This window comes from Tamandua tetradactyla, chromosome 5 (assembly GCF_023851605.1).
Source record: "Tamandua tetradactyla isolate mTamTet1 chromosome 5, mTamTet1.pri, whole genome shotgun sequence".
NCBI lineage: Eukaryota > Metazoa > Chordata > Mammalia > Pilosa > Myrmecophagidae > Tamandua > Tamandua tetradactyla.
Window position 1 is genome coordinate 110,008,674 of NC_135331.1, and position 18,845 is coordinate 110,027,518.

Genomic DNA, 18,845 nt, shown 5'->3' on the forward strand with positions numbered 1-18,845 from the left:
TAGCTAGAACCCACATAAACAGAAGTTCTTTGGGGTGCTCAATGATCACTGAGAATAAAGAGGTCCTGAGACCAAAAGTTGGAAAACTACAGGCATGGACCAAACGGCTGAGACAGAGGACCACCTTCTAGGGGGCAGGGAACAGGTGGGCCCTCATTGCTCAGCTCTGGAAGCCTTTAGCTCTGGAAGCCTTTAGCTCTGGAAGCCTTCCCTGTCTGCGTCCCTTACTTAGATGATGTAAAAGTTGCCTCCCTCCATTCTGGCTTAACATAGACAAAAGTGAAGGGAACCCGGCTCCCAGTTCCATTCTACCACGAACTCATGATTTTGTCCCCAGGCATCCCATGGAAAATTTCTAAGTCCCATATTTCCCATTTGGGAATTGAAAGGGTGATGTTTTAGGTCCTTTAGAATAATTCGGTGATTGTTCCATAGGAAAGCAGACTTAGTCTCACTGCTGATAATTTACTGTAGTGAAACTGGCCTGTGCTGGTGAGATTAGAGCCCGGTGTTTTAAAGAATTTTAATTTAAAGATGAAAAAATAAATGTAAATGAGTGCAAAAAATACTAAGAGCTCAAAATAACTTTACTGTTTTTAAATATCATTATGAAAATTGACAAATGAGAGAAATTTGTAGAGATGATAATTTTGAAAAGACAGGTACTAAATGACTCATTTTTCACAGATGCCACCTGTCTATATGTGAACATTTTCAGAATAGCATAAAGTTGAGGAAGGGGGAGTTGGGGGTGGCAAATATATTTTTCTGATTCTAAAGTAATGCGTGCTAATTTTAGAAACCTGAAAAATACAGAAAGATATAAAGAAGAAAATTAAAGAAGAATATACAAGCCACCCTTACAGAGCTGACTGTAAGTCTGAACAAATTTCATTCCAATTTCTTCACTATTTTTTAAACATATTTAGAGTGTGTGTCCAATCAGGAAATTATGGGAATTATTACAGGGAAAGGGTCCACAGACATTGAAATTTCAATTGAGCAAAAAGAGGACACTGAGGCAGCCAATATATTAGTAACTGTGGGAAGAAACCACCACTTCTAGGGCTGGGAAACAAAAAGGAAGAGGTGGGGTTAACAGAATTTAGGGCAAGGCTCCTGCATGATTAGTAGGTTCATCTGAAAAATGCAGAATGAGAATTAAATCACCTGCTTCACAGGGTCACATGACATAGAATACTATGAAAAGTTTTTCCTTCAAGCCATAAATCACTACAATATAATATATTATGTATATAATTATATATTATATGTATTTTACATGTATTATATATATATATATATATATATATATATATATATATATATATATATATGAGAGAGAGAGAGACTAAAAGTTCAACAAATTTCAGCCCGCACTAAGCAGAACCAGGTCATGATCCCATTCTTTTATAGAAAGCAGAGGAAACACTCTGGTTACCCTGTAGATTGTCCAGCCCAGATCAGCAGGGCAGGGAGAGAGACAGGGATTCCAGGTTGAAACTCTGTTCAAAATAAAGAGTATTTATCTAGGTGGAACTCCCTTTCCAGTATCTTTTGCAAGCACAGCGAAGGGAGCACAAGGAGAAAGGCAGCACAAGCAGGAGACAAAGCATCCTCTCTGCCCAACAGTGCACTAGAGATGCGGCCCATCCCTTCCAGAGCCTGCATCTGACGGCCACAGAATCGTGAGTGCTTGGACTGCAGTGGAATTTGGAGATCTGTTTCTCCCAAACCCTGTTTCATAATTTTGAAAGAGCAGAGTATGAACTAAAATCTCAGCCACAGATTATACTGTGGCACCAAGACAAAATATTTGTAAAACTTTTGCTCCCTTTGCAAATATGTTCAGCGCTCAAATATATTCATGAAAGAAACCTTTTCCTCATATATATTTTTTAAGTAGCTAGAAGAAACTATTAGCTTCTGGCATCGTTAGTTAAATGACGGTGGAAGGCAATGTACTTCTAGTGGTAGGCTCCTTCCAGCAGACAGCATGGCTACCGGAAGAAGAGGAAAGCAGACTGTTCCAGCTCTGTCTTCTCCCTGGATGGAGAGAAGAGGCTTCCCTTCCTCAGAGTGGCCTCTTCTCACACTTTCAGTTCCTCATGGATTTCTAAACAGCGAGCCCTAGCTAAAAGTCCTTACAAATGTTGTGTATTACAATCAGTCTCCTAATTGGTGTTTGTGTCTCCAGTTAGCCCTGAACCCCCAATCCACTTTCCCCATTGTTATAAGAGTGATTGCTTTAAACACGTGTTTTATCATGTTCCTATTTGCTTAAAACTTTAAACTGAGCCTCCCTATCAACCTTTCTCTGCTTTCTCATTCAAAGCTCAGTACCTTTCCCAACTTACTCTTCCCATCTTATATTACAGCAATTTGAAATTCCTCCCAGTTCTTGCTTTTTTTTTTTTTTTTTTTTTTTGCTTATTTTGACCTCTGTGTCTTGCACATGCTTTCTTTTTTTCTGCTGAGGATCATCCTACACTGAACAACCTGGAGAATATGGCAAACACTTTTCAAAATTCACTCAAGCATCATCTGACTCTCCCCACCCTCCCCTACTACACACCCTCCGGAAACATCAATCACTCCTTCCTTTGTACCTGTCAGAACCCAGGAATACTTCTATATGCTGCTTCCACATTGGGTTCCATTTTCTGTTCTACCCCTGTCTTCTGCTATTAGACTCTAAGCCACTTAGGGGCACAGTCCCTGACTTGCCCTTCTCTCTCTATTCTTTGCATTCAATGTAGTGTCTGAAATACTACTGACATAATGAATGGGTTAAACTTAGTACAATTTGGAGTCTGCTGTACATAGGTTAAAAAATACTAAAATATTAAAGCCTCCTCCTCATTGAGGAGTTTACCCAATGAGCACCACTTCTTCCCTAAAGGTGTCCACAGGAAGGTGAGACCAGGATGTCAGTCTATTTCCAGGTTTGACACAGTGAGACCCTAAGTCTTTATTCATTTTGATTTTCTCTCTTTATCTCTACTCTTTTGCCTCTTTCAATCTCACTCTTGCTTATATCTTTGATCTTCTAACATCACAAATGTTTATTCTACTCATTTGATGGTCTGGGGAGTGAAGGGTAGGTAGAGTAAGGAATTTGTGAGCACCTGATCTGTTCTTTTCTCTCCTCCACTCTAAGAAAAGAGGAGAAAGACAGAAAGAAGCCTCTTTTACAGAGCCTCTTTCCCTCATGACTCTCCACGTCTTCAGATTAAAAAAAAATTCTGACATTCTGAAAATGTCTAAAAACATACTTAATTTCTATGTTTCCAGAGAAAAATCACCATGCATTCTCTTCTTCCTCTTGAAAAAGAGGGTATTTCCCCCTGATTCTTTAACTTACCTTGTGGAGGGTTACCAGGGAACTAGAGCATAGCATTCAAAGAGTGGGATCCAGGGCCAAACTGCCTGCATTCGTCATGATTGTGTGACCTTGGGCAAATTGCTTAACTTTTCTCTGCCTCATTTCTACATCTGTCACATCAGTACAGTATTTACAACCTACCCCATAGGGTTGTTTTGAGGATTAAATAAATTCATGCCTCTAAAGTACTTAGAACCTGGTCCATAGTGAGCATTCAATAAACATGACCTTGCATTATTATTGTTATAATTACTGAAGATTAGCCAAGCCTTCTCTTTACTGTATGAGTTGAAGACTTTGACTCCATGGGGGTTATTTATTGCAATGACTCATAGAAATTTCTCTTTGGGGAAGAAAAAGAATCATTAATTGCTTATACATGGTAGCACTTTTTCATTTCCAAAATACAAAAACCATGTACTTCTGCTTTTGCTTTTCTTAAACCAACAGCACACCAGACAGCACAGAGCCAGCCATGAGACTGCGGAACACAGGGATGCAGCCAGGATGATGGTCGAACTCTCAGCCCTAGCCACAGGGAAGACGGTAAATGGCCTGGATCGAGCTGTAAAATTAGCTCCTGGGGAACAAAAAAAGTCCCATTAATAATGTATTAATAATATGATCATATAATAAAGTATATAGGGAAAGAAATACTTAGAGCAGTTCCTGGCACATAGTAAGGCTTCAAAAGATATTTATTGAAGTGGATGATTAAACAATAAATGAATGATAAAGCTAAGATTCATATTTCTGAAGAACTACAAGACTCCAGCAATAACATATCATCATTTTTCCCTATGTTGTCCATTACCGAGGGAGAATTATTCCGATTCTATCCTTTATTCCCAGAACAAACACCATGGGCTAATTTCTCCACCAGTGCAAAATTGCAGCTTCAGATTTATGTTCCCTTAATTAGAACAGAAATGCTCTCGGCTCCACATTGTGTAAAACCACTTGCTCTGACATATATATCCTATTTAAAATATGGCATGAAACACATCAAAACAGGGACTCTTACTATAAAGCTAAGGGAATCCCTAATATTTTGTTATCTGGAACAGTGGCAGATAGATAGATCTACTTTGGCTATGAATGATGGGGTTGGATGAAGATTTCTTGTTTAAAGCCTACATCTCTCTAAGAATTCATTTGAAGTCTCTCTCTTTTCTTGGTTCTCTTCCCTTTATTATTCATGAAGAAAGGCATAAAAGAATCTAAAAAAAAAAGACATTAAAAAACTGTACACCTATGTTATAATGGTTCTACTCAATCACAAAAACCCAGAAACAACCCAAATATCCTTGAATGGAGAATAGATAGACAAACTATGGTATATCCAAAAAATGGATACCTACACAGCCAAAACAATGATGTAGACAAAAATAAACAAACATTGATAATCCACAAAGACTTGAATGAATCTCGAAGGCATTATGCTGAGTAAGAGAAGCCAGTTTCTAAGGGCACATATTGTATAATTTTATTTATAGCACATTCTCAAAAACACTAAACTGTAGAAATGGAGAACAGATCATTGGCTGCCGGGGAATAGCGTGGGAGGAGGGGAGGTTTATGTGACAACAAAGGAATAGCATGAGCGGGCTTTATCAGATGGTGGAAATTCCATATCCTGAGGGTGGTGGTTACATAAATCTCTACATGTACTAGTATTCATAAAACTATTACAGAAAGGTTAATTTTTTAAAACTTGCCTATAATTTCAGGTTGATGGATACGTTCCTTATCTTCATTGTGGTGATGGTTTCATGGGAGTAGATATTCATTCAAACTTATCAAATGGACAAGCTTTAAATATGTGCATTTTAGCATATGTCAATCATAATTAAGGTATACCTTAATATAAAAGTTTAAAAAACTTGCTTATAAACAGATTAGTTACAGCCAGAATTTCCGAAGTAGCTCATTCAAAACAAACAAATAAAAAACCTCTGCTTTTATCTGAATAACTCAAGCAAAAACAGTCTTTATTTTCTCTTTTTGAGGGAATGCTCTTCTTTCCTTTGCTGTGCTTTCTTTGGACCAAACCAAACAATGTGATTCAAAGCCAAGTCAGATCTTCAATCTCTTGACTTTTGACTGACTCAGGCCCACACAGCTCCCATGACAAAATTAGCTAGAAGTGTTTTTTCCTTGTGTACATCTTATACCTGAGCCATGCTTGGCTTCTTTGCTATCAGTTATCTTTTATGAGCATCTGAACAAGCTTAATCTAGCCTAAAGAAAGAAAAATGAATTTTACTAGGAATTCATAGAAGTCAAAACAAAATTTCTTTCATCCTTTTATTCATTTCCCAATGATTGCTCAGTGATTGTTTACTTTGCTAAGTGGCTAAGTTACTGTTTCCATCCTGAAGAGATTTACAAGCTAGTAAATGAAATAAGATAGAAAAACACATGTTTTGTAATACAAATCAGAGTGTGATACAAGGCACCAGAATAAGGCAAATCAATTGCTTTTGAATGTTGTTCTCCTTTGGTCTGATCAAGGAAAGCATCTGGGAGAATAAATGATCTGAGTGGGATTTTGAAGACTGAGCAAATGACGTGATTATCCACAAAAGGAAAAGTTAGAAGTTGATGTTTAGGAAATTAATGGTGGGAAATACTGGAAATTAAAACTGGAAAGCATTAAGACAAAATCTTAATGGGCAGTAAGTATCAGGCCAAAGACCCATGACTACATTCTGAAAGCAGTGAAGTACCATAGAAGGCAGCATTTTGAGATGAGAAGCGACATGACCCACATGTGATAGAGATCAGTCCATAGTGGTATATAGTCCACAAGCGATGGCAGAGGCTGAAGCCAGTAGAGCAGTTCATAAGCCTAGAGCAGAAACCTGGGTCCAAGAGTAGAGAACAATGTCTTTTGCATTTTTAGCAACAGAATATTTTTAAAGAAATTAAATCTTAAGCATAATCTCAATTCATTCACTTATTCATAAACAAATATTTAATTATACCTATGATGTGTCAGACTTTTCTGTATCCTAGGGATATACCACTGAGCTAAACAGAAGAATTCCTCTCTTTGGAACTTGCATTTTAATGGGAGACATAGCATATGAGCACTTGACAAATAAGTGAATATGTGGATATTATAAAGCCAGGTAGTGATAAGTGCCATGAAGAAGATTAACATGGTTTAAGAGGACACAGAATGTTCAGAAGTGGGGGTGCGGCTGGGGATGGTTTGCTGAGTGGTCCAGGAAAGTTCCCTCTGAGAAGGTGATATTTGAGAAGAGATTTGAATGATTGAACAAGTGAGCAGAGTATTCCAGGCAAGGAAAAGACAGCTACAAGTTGAATAATGTAGATTTTTGGGGGATTATTTGGAGATACAGTCATTCCTGGGCCCATCAACCTCTTTTCATCACAGCAGCTGGTGGTAGGAGTTACCAAGAGCTCTACAGCTCTACGAAATGGTTAAAAAAAAACCAAAAACACACCCACCCACAATCTAGATCATGGTAACGACAGAGGATTTAGCAAGGCTAGGTAGGAAATCAGAACTGCAAACTTACCGAAAGCCTTATTTCTTGGCAGTATTTCAGAAAGTTCAGAAATGACCAAATGAGAAAGGCTTATGAGGATTCTTTTAGTGGGTTGAAGGGTTCCTCCCCAAAAGATATATCCATGTCCAAAATACAGAAACTTGTGACTATTACCTTATTGAACACGTAATTAAGTTAAGGATCTTGAGGTAAGATGATCCTGAATTCCCCAGATGAGCCATATATCCAATCACAAGTGTCCAATGACAAGTGTCCTTATAAGAGATGAAAGAGGAGAAGAAGGCAATTTGAAGATGGAGGCAGAGTATGGAGCGATGCGGCCACAAACCAAGATATCTGGTAACCACCAGAAAGTGAAAACTAGAGCTCTAGGGGAAGCACAGCCCTGATGAATTTCAGAATTCTGGCCTCCAAAACTGTGAGAGAGTAAATTTTTGTTGTTCTGGTAAATTGTTAGGGCAGCCAGAGGAAACTACTCTACAGAAGTGGTTGTGGAGGAATAGATGTTAAGGATGAATTTTATGAATTGATTCTGAGTTTTCTGGAATTGGGTCTCCAACCTGATCGGGCAACAGTGAGTCCAGAGGTTAAGAGGGCACTGGTAACCCATGATGTTAAGTGACAATAGAAAATATGCAGAATACATACTCAATCAGATTTAAGTTCTTACTTCCTCAATCTCTATATTTCCAAAAATAATAATGATTTGTTTTTCTCTCTAAGATGTTCAGGAAAGGAGGGGAAATAATGAAAATAATTACTTGATGTATCCTTGGTTCTGTGATGAATGAAACCAAAGTATGTAATACAAAATATATAAAACCCAAGGTAACAACAACATAAATCATTGCTCTTTTATTGTTCTGAAGACAGAAATTCAAGAAATCAACTGTGTGAAGGAAGGCTTTTTTAACAAGTGATCCTAGAATTAGAAATTGATACACCTGGAAATATAGAGTTCCTCTCAGGATCTACTGTCAATCAACATGATATCAATAAGGGGTTGAAGCCTTACCCCAAAGACTTCGTCTTGAAAATTATGAAGAATAATTTAGGTAAAAACGCTAATGGAAAACATTTCAAGATGATTCCTCAGTTAGTCTATTTTACAAGTTACAAGTGGAAACAAGAGTGAAAAAGTAGTCTAGTAAATGCGAACACCAAGTCCAGCACAAAATCGCAGGGCTACTGAGTTTTTATCTACAACACATTTTACATTTGATTTTATAATTTCCTCTTTAAAATAACTTTGATGAAGTATTTGGTTAGTTTTTGTTAACCACAGAGGAAAGTAAAGGACAAAGGTCTTTTAAAAGTCTGGCAAACCTGGAACCAAATATCTGGCCCTGCATTTGCTACCCTCTAAAAACATGTTAGTTCGAAATTAGAAGCCTAGGACAAAATCCTTGGGGATCCCATGGTCACAGATACCGAAAATGTTTCTCCATGAATCTGTACTTACATTAGGACACCTTCATAGGTAATAAAAGGATATTTGCTTTTCAAAATTAATGCTTAATAATATTACCTGCCCTCAAAAACACTCCTTGTTTTAGAAAAATGTTTCAAAACTTGGAATTAAGGCAAAAATGACTGCAGATCTTATCAATGTCATACTGAAACATTTTCTAACAGGACCATCAAAGAATTATCAAATTCTCTGGAACCCACCTTTGTTTGAATGACTATTTATTATTAACTAGGGCTCAGAATTGTTCATTTCCAGAAGATAGATAAGTTATAAATAATTTTTGTTCAGTAAAGATGCGAATGTACTTATAGACATGAAACCTTAAAGGTTAAAGTTTAATTGTATGTTATCCAATTTACAAACTTATTTTAGCATTTCTTCCCTGACTGTATAATCTCTATTCCTTAGATAATCTTTAAACCAACTTTACCATTCTCCTGGTTTCTTCATAATGAGTTAAATAACTTGTTGACAAGTGCTCAATATATTTGCATATGAATCACATTCCTAAGTTTTAAAAGAGTATACTATGACAGTTTGGATGTAAGTTTAATAACAGAAGCCTATTATCTGTCTTTAATTGGACTTAAGATATCTCACATCAAAACATTTTATTTCCTTTGCCATTTCCCACATCTGAGAGGTTAAAACCCTATAATAATAGTTCTAATGCATTTTATAAAACTTTAAATTATTATACCTGTGTACTAACTGCTTTCTACAGTTGTATGCCTTAAATATCAGATGAATTTTCCTAACCAAAATTTAGAACTGACCATAAATATCTACTTTTAGTTCCAATGGGGTGTTACCATTTTTAGGATTATTCTAGATGATCTCTTAAGTAATGTATTTTTTTATGGTTAATCACAATAGTGGATGCAATATTTAAAGTATTTTTTCAGGTGGGTAACTCTATGTGTATACTAAAGTTCAATCCTTTAGAAAGAGATGTAAAAAATTACACTCGCCATTTCTCTGTAGGAGAAGACTTGGCACTGTCTTTCATGGACATGGAAGTACAGAATTTTGCATAGACTTAGCTGGCTTTGAAGTTTGATTGGCATGTTAACTAGCACAGATTTATGGAACCGCATTACCTCTAATGGAGCAAAAATTGTCAAGAATACATCAAAAAAGGAAAAATATTTGTTTGTTTTACACTGTATCAAGAAAAACTGGGTCACAGAAGTAATTTGTACACGTCTCATGTCTTAAGGTTTCTGAATGGGTGTACTCACCATTTGGAGAGATGGGGAGAGTAAGACCCCAAAATAAGATTTCACAATACTCAATACCCCATGATTCTCTTACTTATAAATTAAAATTTCTAGTTAAATTCTAACCAAACAGCATTTTAAAATTTGGAGCCTTCAGTGTAAGGTATTAATGTCAAAGGGAAATGAACTTTTGAATTCTCATACTTGGTATTTACTGAGAGTTAAGTTCTACAAGTGCTTTCTTTTCACACCCTAATAATAAAACCAAGTGATTTTTTTCCCCTCTAAACTATGATAATTTCTTATTCATGATAATAGCTATTTCCATTATAAGGGGTGCGTGGGTGGGGGGCATTTTTTCAAGAGAAACAGATAATAAAAACAAACACAACTGGTTACCTGGAGGGGAAGTGACGGTAAAAATAAAGTGCCAATTTGACCCAGTGATCAAGACTGCCAAATTGGAAAAGCTCACGTAACCTTCCTGAATTTCTGCTTGGGTACACCCTACAAACAAATGCAAAAGCAAAGATAAATATTAGTTTTCTACTCCAGAGCAATTTCTTCAAGTCTTCTCTGTAGAGAGGTGATTAGACAATGACCTAGTTAAGTGGAAAGAAATAATAATGAAAGAGGTGACTTAACCCATCAGGGTTTTCTTAGATAGGTTTTGGAACCAAATAATCCGAGATGAGATAATAGTACCATCTAATCTATATTGGAAGCTTACTGTGCCAGACACTGTGTTTTTTATACATATCATTACATATAAACCACATAGCAGCCCTATACAATATGATAGTATCTATATTCTAATGATTAGGAAAGAGAAACATGAAAGGTTAAATTACTTGGTCCTGGAGTTACAGCCCAAGTCTGCCTGATATCAAAGCTTGTATTCTTAAATACCACATACAGTGACTATTTTTTTTTATTAAATTTCTATCTAATAAGAAATTCTATTATCTTTCTAGGTGGTCACTTTTTATGTTCTGCCTCTCTTTTCTCTTCAGGCATCCATAGTTTATTTGGTAGCAGGGCTAAATCCACAGTTCTGGACCACATCAGTTTATCTAATCTTGACTGATAGAGCTATCCTAATTTAGCAATGGGGAAAGCCTGGGCCTTGGCTTCCCTGAATAACATACCAAAAAAAGAAAGCTCATATATTCAAACAGTAGGCCATCCATTAATGATGAAGGAAGGCAGCTAACTCAGGATAACAATCACAATGCCAGTCATTTATCTCTTGACTCCTTTGCCTCTAAATGACTTTGCTAATTGACAGCTGCCACCTTTCACTCTGGAAATGTCACTGTGATTGGTTTGGTTAGCAAAAAGTTTGGAGAACGGTTTCAAAGTTTGTAAATTGATTTGAGATCTCTAAGGCTGAAAGGTATCATAAAGAAATAATATGCTTAGCTTTACATTTTTCAATTAAATTGCTCAATTCTTTTTGTGAAATTATTGTCTTTCCTCATCAATTTTGCAGAGCTAAAACTTGCTTTTCCAGAAACATCTTTTCCTTCATCTTCTCTGAATCCCCAAAATAAGTAAAATGCCCAGAAAATGGAAATAAATAAGCCAGAACTCAAATAAATGATAGACGCCCAGGATAAATGCAGTTTATACTCTTTAAAACCTATATGCATCAAAATTATGGTCAATAAACTCTTGCAAACAATGAACCACAAAGTACAGATGTTCAACATGAAATCGTTTGCTGCAGTTTTTCCTTTGACAAACGTCCTTATTGTTCCCATCTTTGGAAGAATACAAAGCAGCATTTAATCGAAATGTGTCCGTCGAGCACAGTGAGTCTGCCTCATAGAACAGCCGCCAAACTGCCTGATGGAAAGTGCTTTAGCTCCAAATGGGTTTGCTTTTGTGTTAAATACCAGCTTGCCTTGGAGATCTGTACAAAGTTTCCCATATATATCTATGATATTCTCAGATTTGAAGCATATGTGCCCAAAAGCTGAGGCAGTTGTTGCCAAGTACAGTACATTACTCCAGGGTCCATCATATCCCTGGAATAGCAATTATAAACCATACAAATGCTATTGACAGGCTCTCTGATCAAGCTGGTATAAACAACATACAGACTGGTGGAACCTGGGATGAAGTGAGATGCTGGGCTTGCGGCGAGATTGAAATTGATTACATGACTACCAGGGAATGCTTTCTGAATGCAGTTCTGCAGGGTATGTGGTTCCTAAATACCTTTTTAGCCCAAATACTCCACAACCCTTCCCTCCTCCCACCACACCTACATATTCTAGCAAACCATTGAGATTTTTTAAAAATATTAAGATATCTTTTTCTACAACTAGGATATATAATTAAATGTCAGATGATCTGGAGGACCCTTAAATAATTGTCTTTGAGTATATAAATGCACTTCTTGGGGGTGATATAACACTTATTTTCCACAAGAAGGGCTTACTGAGACAAAATACATGAAGTAAAATTGCAGCATAAAAGATTTAAGTTAGACATATAGTAAAAATGAAACATACTGAAAAAAATATTCCAAAGGGGGTTATGATTGTGCTGGTTTGAAATGATGTATGTACCCTAGAAAAGCCATGTTTTGATCCTAATCCCATTTTGTAAAGGCAGCCGTTTCTTCTAATCCCTATTTAGTATTGTATGTTTGAAACTGTAATTAGATCATCTCCCTGGAGATGTGATTTAATCAAGAGTGGTTGTTAAACTGGATTAGGTGGAGGCATGTCTCCACCCATTCGGTTGGGTCTTGCTTAGTTTACTGGAATTCTATAAAAGAGAACAATAAGAAAGAAAGGAGGAGATTTTGAGAGAGCAAATGACACAGTCACGAGAAGCATAGTTCACCAGCCAGCGACCTTTGGCAATGAAGAAGGAAAATGCTCCCCAGGTTGCTTCATGAAACAGGAAGCCAGAAGAGAAAGCTAGCAGATGACAACGTGTTTGCCACGTATCTTTCCAGATGAGAGAGTAACCCTGACTGTGTTTGCTATGTACCTTCTCACTTGACAGAGAAACCCTGAATTTCATCAGCCTTCTTGAACCAAGGTACCTTTCCCTGGATACCTTAGATTGGACATTTCTATAGACTTGTTTTAATTGAGACATTTTCTTGGCCTTAGAACTGTAAACTAGCAAATTTTTAAATTCCCCTTCTTAAGAGCCATTCTGTTTCTGGTATATTGCATTCTGGCAACTAGCAAACTAGAACAATGATTTTGTTGTTTTACTTTGTTTTTCTCTAAGAAATATTTCTGCAGGTTAGATAACCCATCTCAAATGGTTTTTATGGAATTAAGGAGAAATATTTCAGGTGGCTTCAAGATAAACTTTCAATCAGATGAATAGGGTGTTTTGGTGATGTGGACATTCTAACAACAGAAAACTATTCCTTATTTCTTCCCTACTTCATGACATAAAATAATTGTGTGTACAAAAGTTGCCCTCAGTCCATCCCTCAGACTTTTCTATTGGATTCTCCCAAGGAAGACGATGGTAGCAATACTGATCTAGGTGTGTCAGCTGGCATGAGTATGACTTGATGTCAACATAATAAAACAGTAAACAATTTCATGCTTTATTTATTTGCATGGCTGCAATTTGATTCTAAGCCGGTCAATGATGAGCTTAGATAATTATAAGAAACATAATGAAAGATGGGGGTGAGCATCGGGCAAAGTAAAGGATGGAGTCTGGGTAAGGTATGGTATATGAGTGAAAAAAGGAGTATGGGTAAGGCACAGACTAGGAGTAAGGTACTGGGTAAGTGTAAAGTATGACATGTAGGCAAGGTTTGGAGGCTGTGTGGGTAAGGGACGGCGTATAAGTAAGATATGGTGTGTAGCTAAGGTTAGGTGGATGGTAAGGTACAGAATACATGTAAGGGTATGGAGTATGAGTAAGGATGGAGTATGGGTAATTTTTAGAATAGGACTAAGTGTATGAAGGGTGGGTAAGTTACAGAGTATGACTAATGTACTGAATATGTGTGAGTTATGGAGTGTGGGTAGTGTATATAATATGAGTAATTTATGGAGAGGGGGATAGGGGTAGGTAAGCTTCAGTATCCAAGTGAGAATATCTATTATACATATTTCTAGAACATGAAAAAAGTTGAAAGTTAATATTTTTATTTTGCTGTATGTTTTAAGTGAGTTATGTTATATCCTGTGCATTTTCCATATTGAAAAGCTAATGGCAGCAAAATGGCATTGAAGAAAAGTCAGAATGACAGCATCAAAACTCTATGTGCCTGAGTGTGCCACGGTGGTTCAGCAGGCAGAGTTCTTTCCTGTCATGCCAGAGACCAGGGTTTGATTCCCAGTGCCTGCCCATACAAAAAAAAAAAAAAAAAAAAAAAATCTGTGCCTTCAAAACGCAGTTTTGAATATTTAATTTTCACATCAGCCAACCTTGGAAGCATTGCCTAATTATCTTACTTTCTTAATGATGTGTTTCATTTTTCTGCAGTACAAAAACTATTGGGGCTCCCTCTTTCTTTGGGATTTTAACATAAGAAATTTCAGACTAACTGCTTGAGTAAAGAAATGACTAAGAAGAGCACAAATATGAGTCAGCAACATTTCACTAAACTTTAACCAAAGTGAGCAACATTTAGATTGTATGAGAGGCTCAGTATGGAAAGGTTTTGAGGCAATACTCACAAAATATGCAGAATTACCTAGGCTGTTCAACTGTCTTGGGTGGACATTACTACTGACCTCAGAAAAATAAAAGAAATTATGAGAAAATACTATGAGCAACTGTATGCCAACATACTAGACAACTGAGATGAAATGGACAACTTCTTAGACACATGAACAACCTACACTGACTCAAGGAGAAATAGAATACCTCAACAAACCAGTCACAAAGAAAAGAGGTTGACTCAGTCATCAAAAACTTCTCAAGAAAGAAAAATTCAGGAACAGATGGCTTCGTAGGCAAATTCTACCAAGAATTTCAGGAAGAATTAGTACAAATCCTGCTCAAACTCTTCAAAAAGTGGAAGAGGAGGGAAAGCTATGTAACTCATTCTATGAAGCCAACATCAACCTAATACCAAAGTCAAACCAGGATACTACAAGAAAAGAACATTATGGACCAGTCTGTCTGTATCTTTCTAATGTAGATGCAAAAACTTTCAACAAAATACTTGCAAATTAATTCTAACAGCATATTAAAAGGATCACACACCATGACAAAGTGGGTTCTATCCCAGGTATGCAAGGATATTTCAACACAAGAAAATCAACTAATGTAATACACCATGTTAGCAAGTTGATGGGGGAAAACCACATGATCATCTCAATTGATGCAGAAAAGGCATTTGACAAAATTCAGCACCCTTTCTCCATGAAAATACTTTGAAAGATAGGAATAGAAAGAAACTTCCTCAAAATTATAAAGGACATATATGAAAAACCCACAGCTAACATCATATTCAATAGAGGAAGACTGAAAGCTTACCCTTTAAGGTCTGAAACTAGATAAGGATGCACACTATCACTATCATTATTCAACATTGTTCTGGAAGTTCTAGCTAGAACAACTAGGCAAGAACAACAAACAAAAGACACCCAATAGAAGTAAAATTTTCAGTTTACAGATGGTATGATCCTATGTACAGAAAGTCCCCCAAAATTACAACAAAGCTGCTAGAGCTAATAAATGAGTACAGCAAAGTGGCAGGATAAAATATCAACAAGTAAAAATCAGTAGTAGAGCTTCTATATACTAGTAATGATTAATCAGTGGAGGAAATAAAGAAAAACTTCCATTTACAATAGCATCCAAAGTAATCAAATATCTAGGAATAAATTTAACTAAGGACATAAAGGATCTATTCAAAGAAAATTACAAAACATTGGTAAAAGAAATTAAGGAAAGTCTAAATAAATAGAGGGACATACCATGCTCATGGTTTGGAAGGCTAAATCTAGTTAAGATGTAAATTCTGCCCCAAATCTTTTCTAAAAGAATTCAGCACAATACCACTCAAAATCCCAACAACTTTCTTTGCCTAAATGGAAAAACCAATAATCAAATTTGTTTGGAAGGGCAGGGTGACCTGAATAGATAAAAACATCTTGAGAAAGAAAAATGAACTTGGAGGTCTCACACCTGACTTTACAGCACATTACAAACCTACAGTGATCAAGACAGCACAGCACTGGCATAAACCTGGATATACTGACCAATGGAATCGAATTGAGAGTTCTGAAATAAACCTCATCTGTGGACAATTAATTTTCAACAAGGCAGCAAATTCCACTCAACTGTGACAGAACAACCTCTTCAACAAATAGTGCTTGGGGAACTGGATAACCATATCCAAAAGAATGAAAGAGGACCCTGACTCACACTTCAAATAAAATTAACTCAAAACAAATCAAAGACCTAAACATTAGAGCTAAGACCATAAAACTCTTAAAAGAAAATGTAAGGAAGTATCTTTTTTTTTTTTTTTTTTTTTTTTTTAAAGGAAAGACAGAGAGAAGGAAGGAAGGATAGAAGGAAGGAAGAAAGGGAAACATCTTTTTTAAACATTTTCTTGTTTTATTGTATTCTGTTTCTCCGTTTTTGTTACATGGGCTGGGGCCGGGAATCGAACCGAGGTCCTCCGGCATAGCAGGCAAGCACTTTGCCCGCTGAGCCACCGCGGCCCGCCCAGGAAGTATCTTAAAGATCTTGTGATAGGTGGTGTTTTCCTAGACCTCATACCCAAAGTGTGAGTAATGAAAAAAGAAATAGTTAAATGGGTTCTTCTCAAAACTGAATACTTCTGTGCCTCAAAGGACTTTGTCAAGAAAGTAAAAAGGCCTACTCAATGGTAGACAATGTTCAGAAACTACATGTCTGATACGGATTTGATATCAAAAATATATAAAGAAATTCTATAGCTCAACTAGAAAAAGACAAACAACCCAATTAAAAATGGGGAAAATAAATGGATAGACACTTTTCTAAAGAGGAAATACAAATGGCTCAAAAGCATATGGAAAGATGCTCAACTTCACTAGCTATCAGGGATATGCAAATCAAAACCACAATGAGATACTATACCACACCTACTAGAATGGCCATTACCAAAAAAAATACCCAGAAAAGTACAAGTGCTGGAAAGGATGTGGAGAAATAGTTACACTTACTCCCTCTTGGTGGAAATGTAGAATAGTGCAGCCACTCTGGGAGGCAATTTGGTGGTTACTCATGAAGCTGAGTATAGAATTATCATAAGATCCAGCAATTCCATTACTAGCTATATACTCAGATGAACTGAAAGCAGGGTCATGAACAAACGTTTCAAACTAATGTTTATAGCTACATTATTCGTAAGTGCCAATAGATGGAAACAGACCAAATGTCCATTAACTGATGAGTGGATAAGCAAATTGTGGTATATGCATATGTTTCAGTTTGCTAAACTATGGAGTACAATATACAAGAAACAGTTGGCTTTTACAAAGAGGATTTATTAAATTATAAATTACAGTTCTAAGGGCATGGAAATGGCCAAATTAAAGCACCAACAAGGGGATACCTTCCAAATTAGAGCATCAACAAGAGGATACCTTCACTGAAGACAGGCTGATGGTGTCCAGGTTTCCTCTGTCACATGAGAATATAGATAGTGATGTCTGCTGGTCCTTCTCTCTGCTTCTGGTTTCAATAGCTGTCTCCAAAATGACTCTGGGCATTTCTTCCTCTCTTAGGGCTCTCAGGGCATTTTCTTTCTCTGTTTCTTTAAATGTCTCTGAGCTCTAACTCTGTGTCCTCTCATAAAGCATTCCAGTAAAGGATTAAGACCCACGTTGAATTGGATGGGTCACATCTCCATGGAAACAATTTAATCTAAAGGTCCCATCTAACAAAATAGGTCTGCCACCACAATAATGGATTAGAAGAATATGGCTTTTCTGGGGTACAAAACAGTTTCAAACCAGCATATTCTACTCTCTGGACCCTTAAAAAGCATGTTCTTTCCATATATAAAATACATTAATTCCATCACAATATCACAAAATCTTAAATCATTACAATAATAATATTAAACACAAAGTTTCATCAAAATCAATTAGAGACATGGTTTGTCATAAGGCAAAATTTCCCCTTATCTGTGGACTTGTTAAACTTCAAACATGTTATCTTTCCAATACAAAGAGGGACAGTTAAGGAAAAATGTTCCCATTTCCATAGGGAGAAATTGGAAGGAAAATAGAGGTTAAAGGTTTCAAACAGTCCCGAAAACCCACATGGCAAATGCCATTATATTTCAAAGTCTGAGAGTCATTTATAGAACGACATTTTATCCTTGGGACTTGAGAGAGTGGCAGTCCCACTTCTCCGAGGCCTTACACAGTGGATCTGCTTTCTCTAAACACTGGGGTGAGGGTTTTAACATTTCTAAGCATTGGGGAGACCACTTGCCCTTGGCCCCCACCCTCCTTAAGCATTTTGGTGGCACCCCAACTCTCTGCTACCTTTGGGGCACTGGCTTAATCCATTCAGAACAAGGGGGTGGTGGTCTGGCTCTACTCAATTCCTGGGACATATAATCTACGCTTTCTGAAACTTGTGGCAATAAAACTCTTCCTAAACAATGGGGCGGCCAGGCTCCCCTTTTTAAACTTCAGAGAAAACTCAGTATTTCCCTGCGCATGGGTGGGTCTGCTCTTCTGGCCTGAGATGTCTTAGCTCCAGACCTTGCCTTTCATGCTTCTGCCTCTGAAGTAACTTTTTCCTTTTTCTGCCCTTTTTAGTTCAGACTGGTAGTGGTCCCATTTATGCAGATCTCGCAATAAATTTTTCAGTTTCCTATACAGCAAACAGTGGTCCCAGCCATCAGGCAATAGGACTTTTCTTTCTAGATAACTCCATCTCCAACCCTGTCTTGTCCTGAAGTCACTGACTGGTTCCATGTTTGGCTAAATCCTCCTGTGGGGCACTATTCTCTGGGGACTCATTTTCAAGAGGCACAGAATTTTCCAAACTATCAGCTTCTGGTTTCTTTGTATCCAATAATTCAGTTCCCAGTTTATCCCTTTCCTCTCACCTTTTACTTCAAGCTGTAAGGAGAAACCAGGCTGCATTTTCCACACTTATTTTGGAAATGTCTTCAGCTAGATATCCAAGCTCATTGCCTTCAAATTATACCTTCCATCCAACAGCAGGATTCAATTTTGCTAAATTCTCTGCCACTTTAAACAAAGGTCACCTTC

General features: G+C 37.0%; 1 protein-coding gene across 1 annotated transcript in view; it reads right to left on the reverse strand.

Moving 5' to 3' along the window:
• The window catches only part of PKHD1 (PKHD1 ciliary IPT domain containing fibrocystin/polyductin), a 499,663-nt gene that overhangs the window by 21,152 nt on the left and 459,666 nt on the right, over window positions 1–18,845 (reverse strand). The window contains 2 exon segments of the mRNA XM_077162050.1: window positions 3,807–3,965; window positions 10,015–10,122. Of these exon segments, the coding sequence (XP_077018165.1) occupies window positions 3,807–3,965; window positions 10,015–10,122 (267 nt within the window).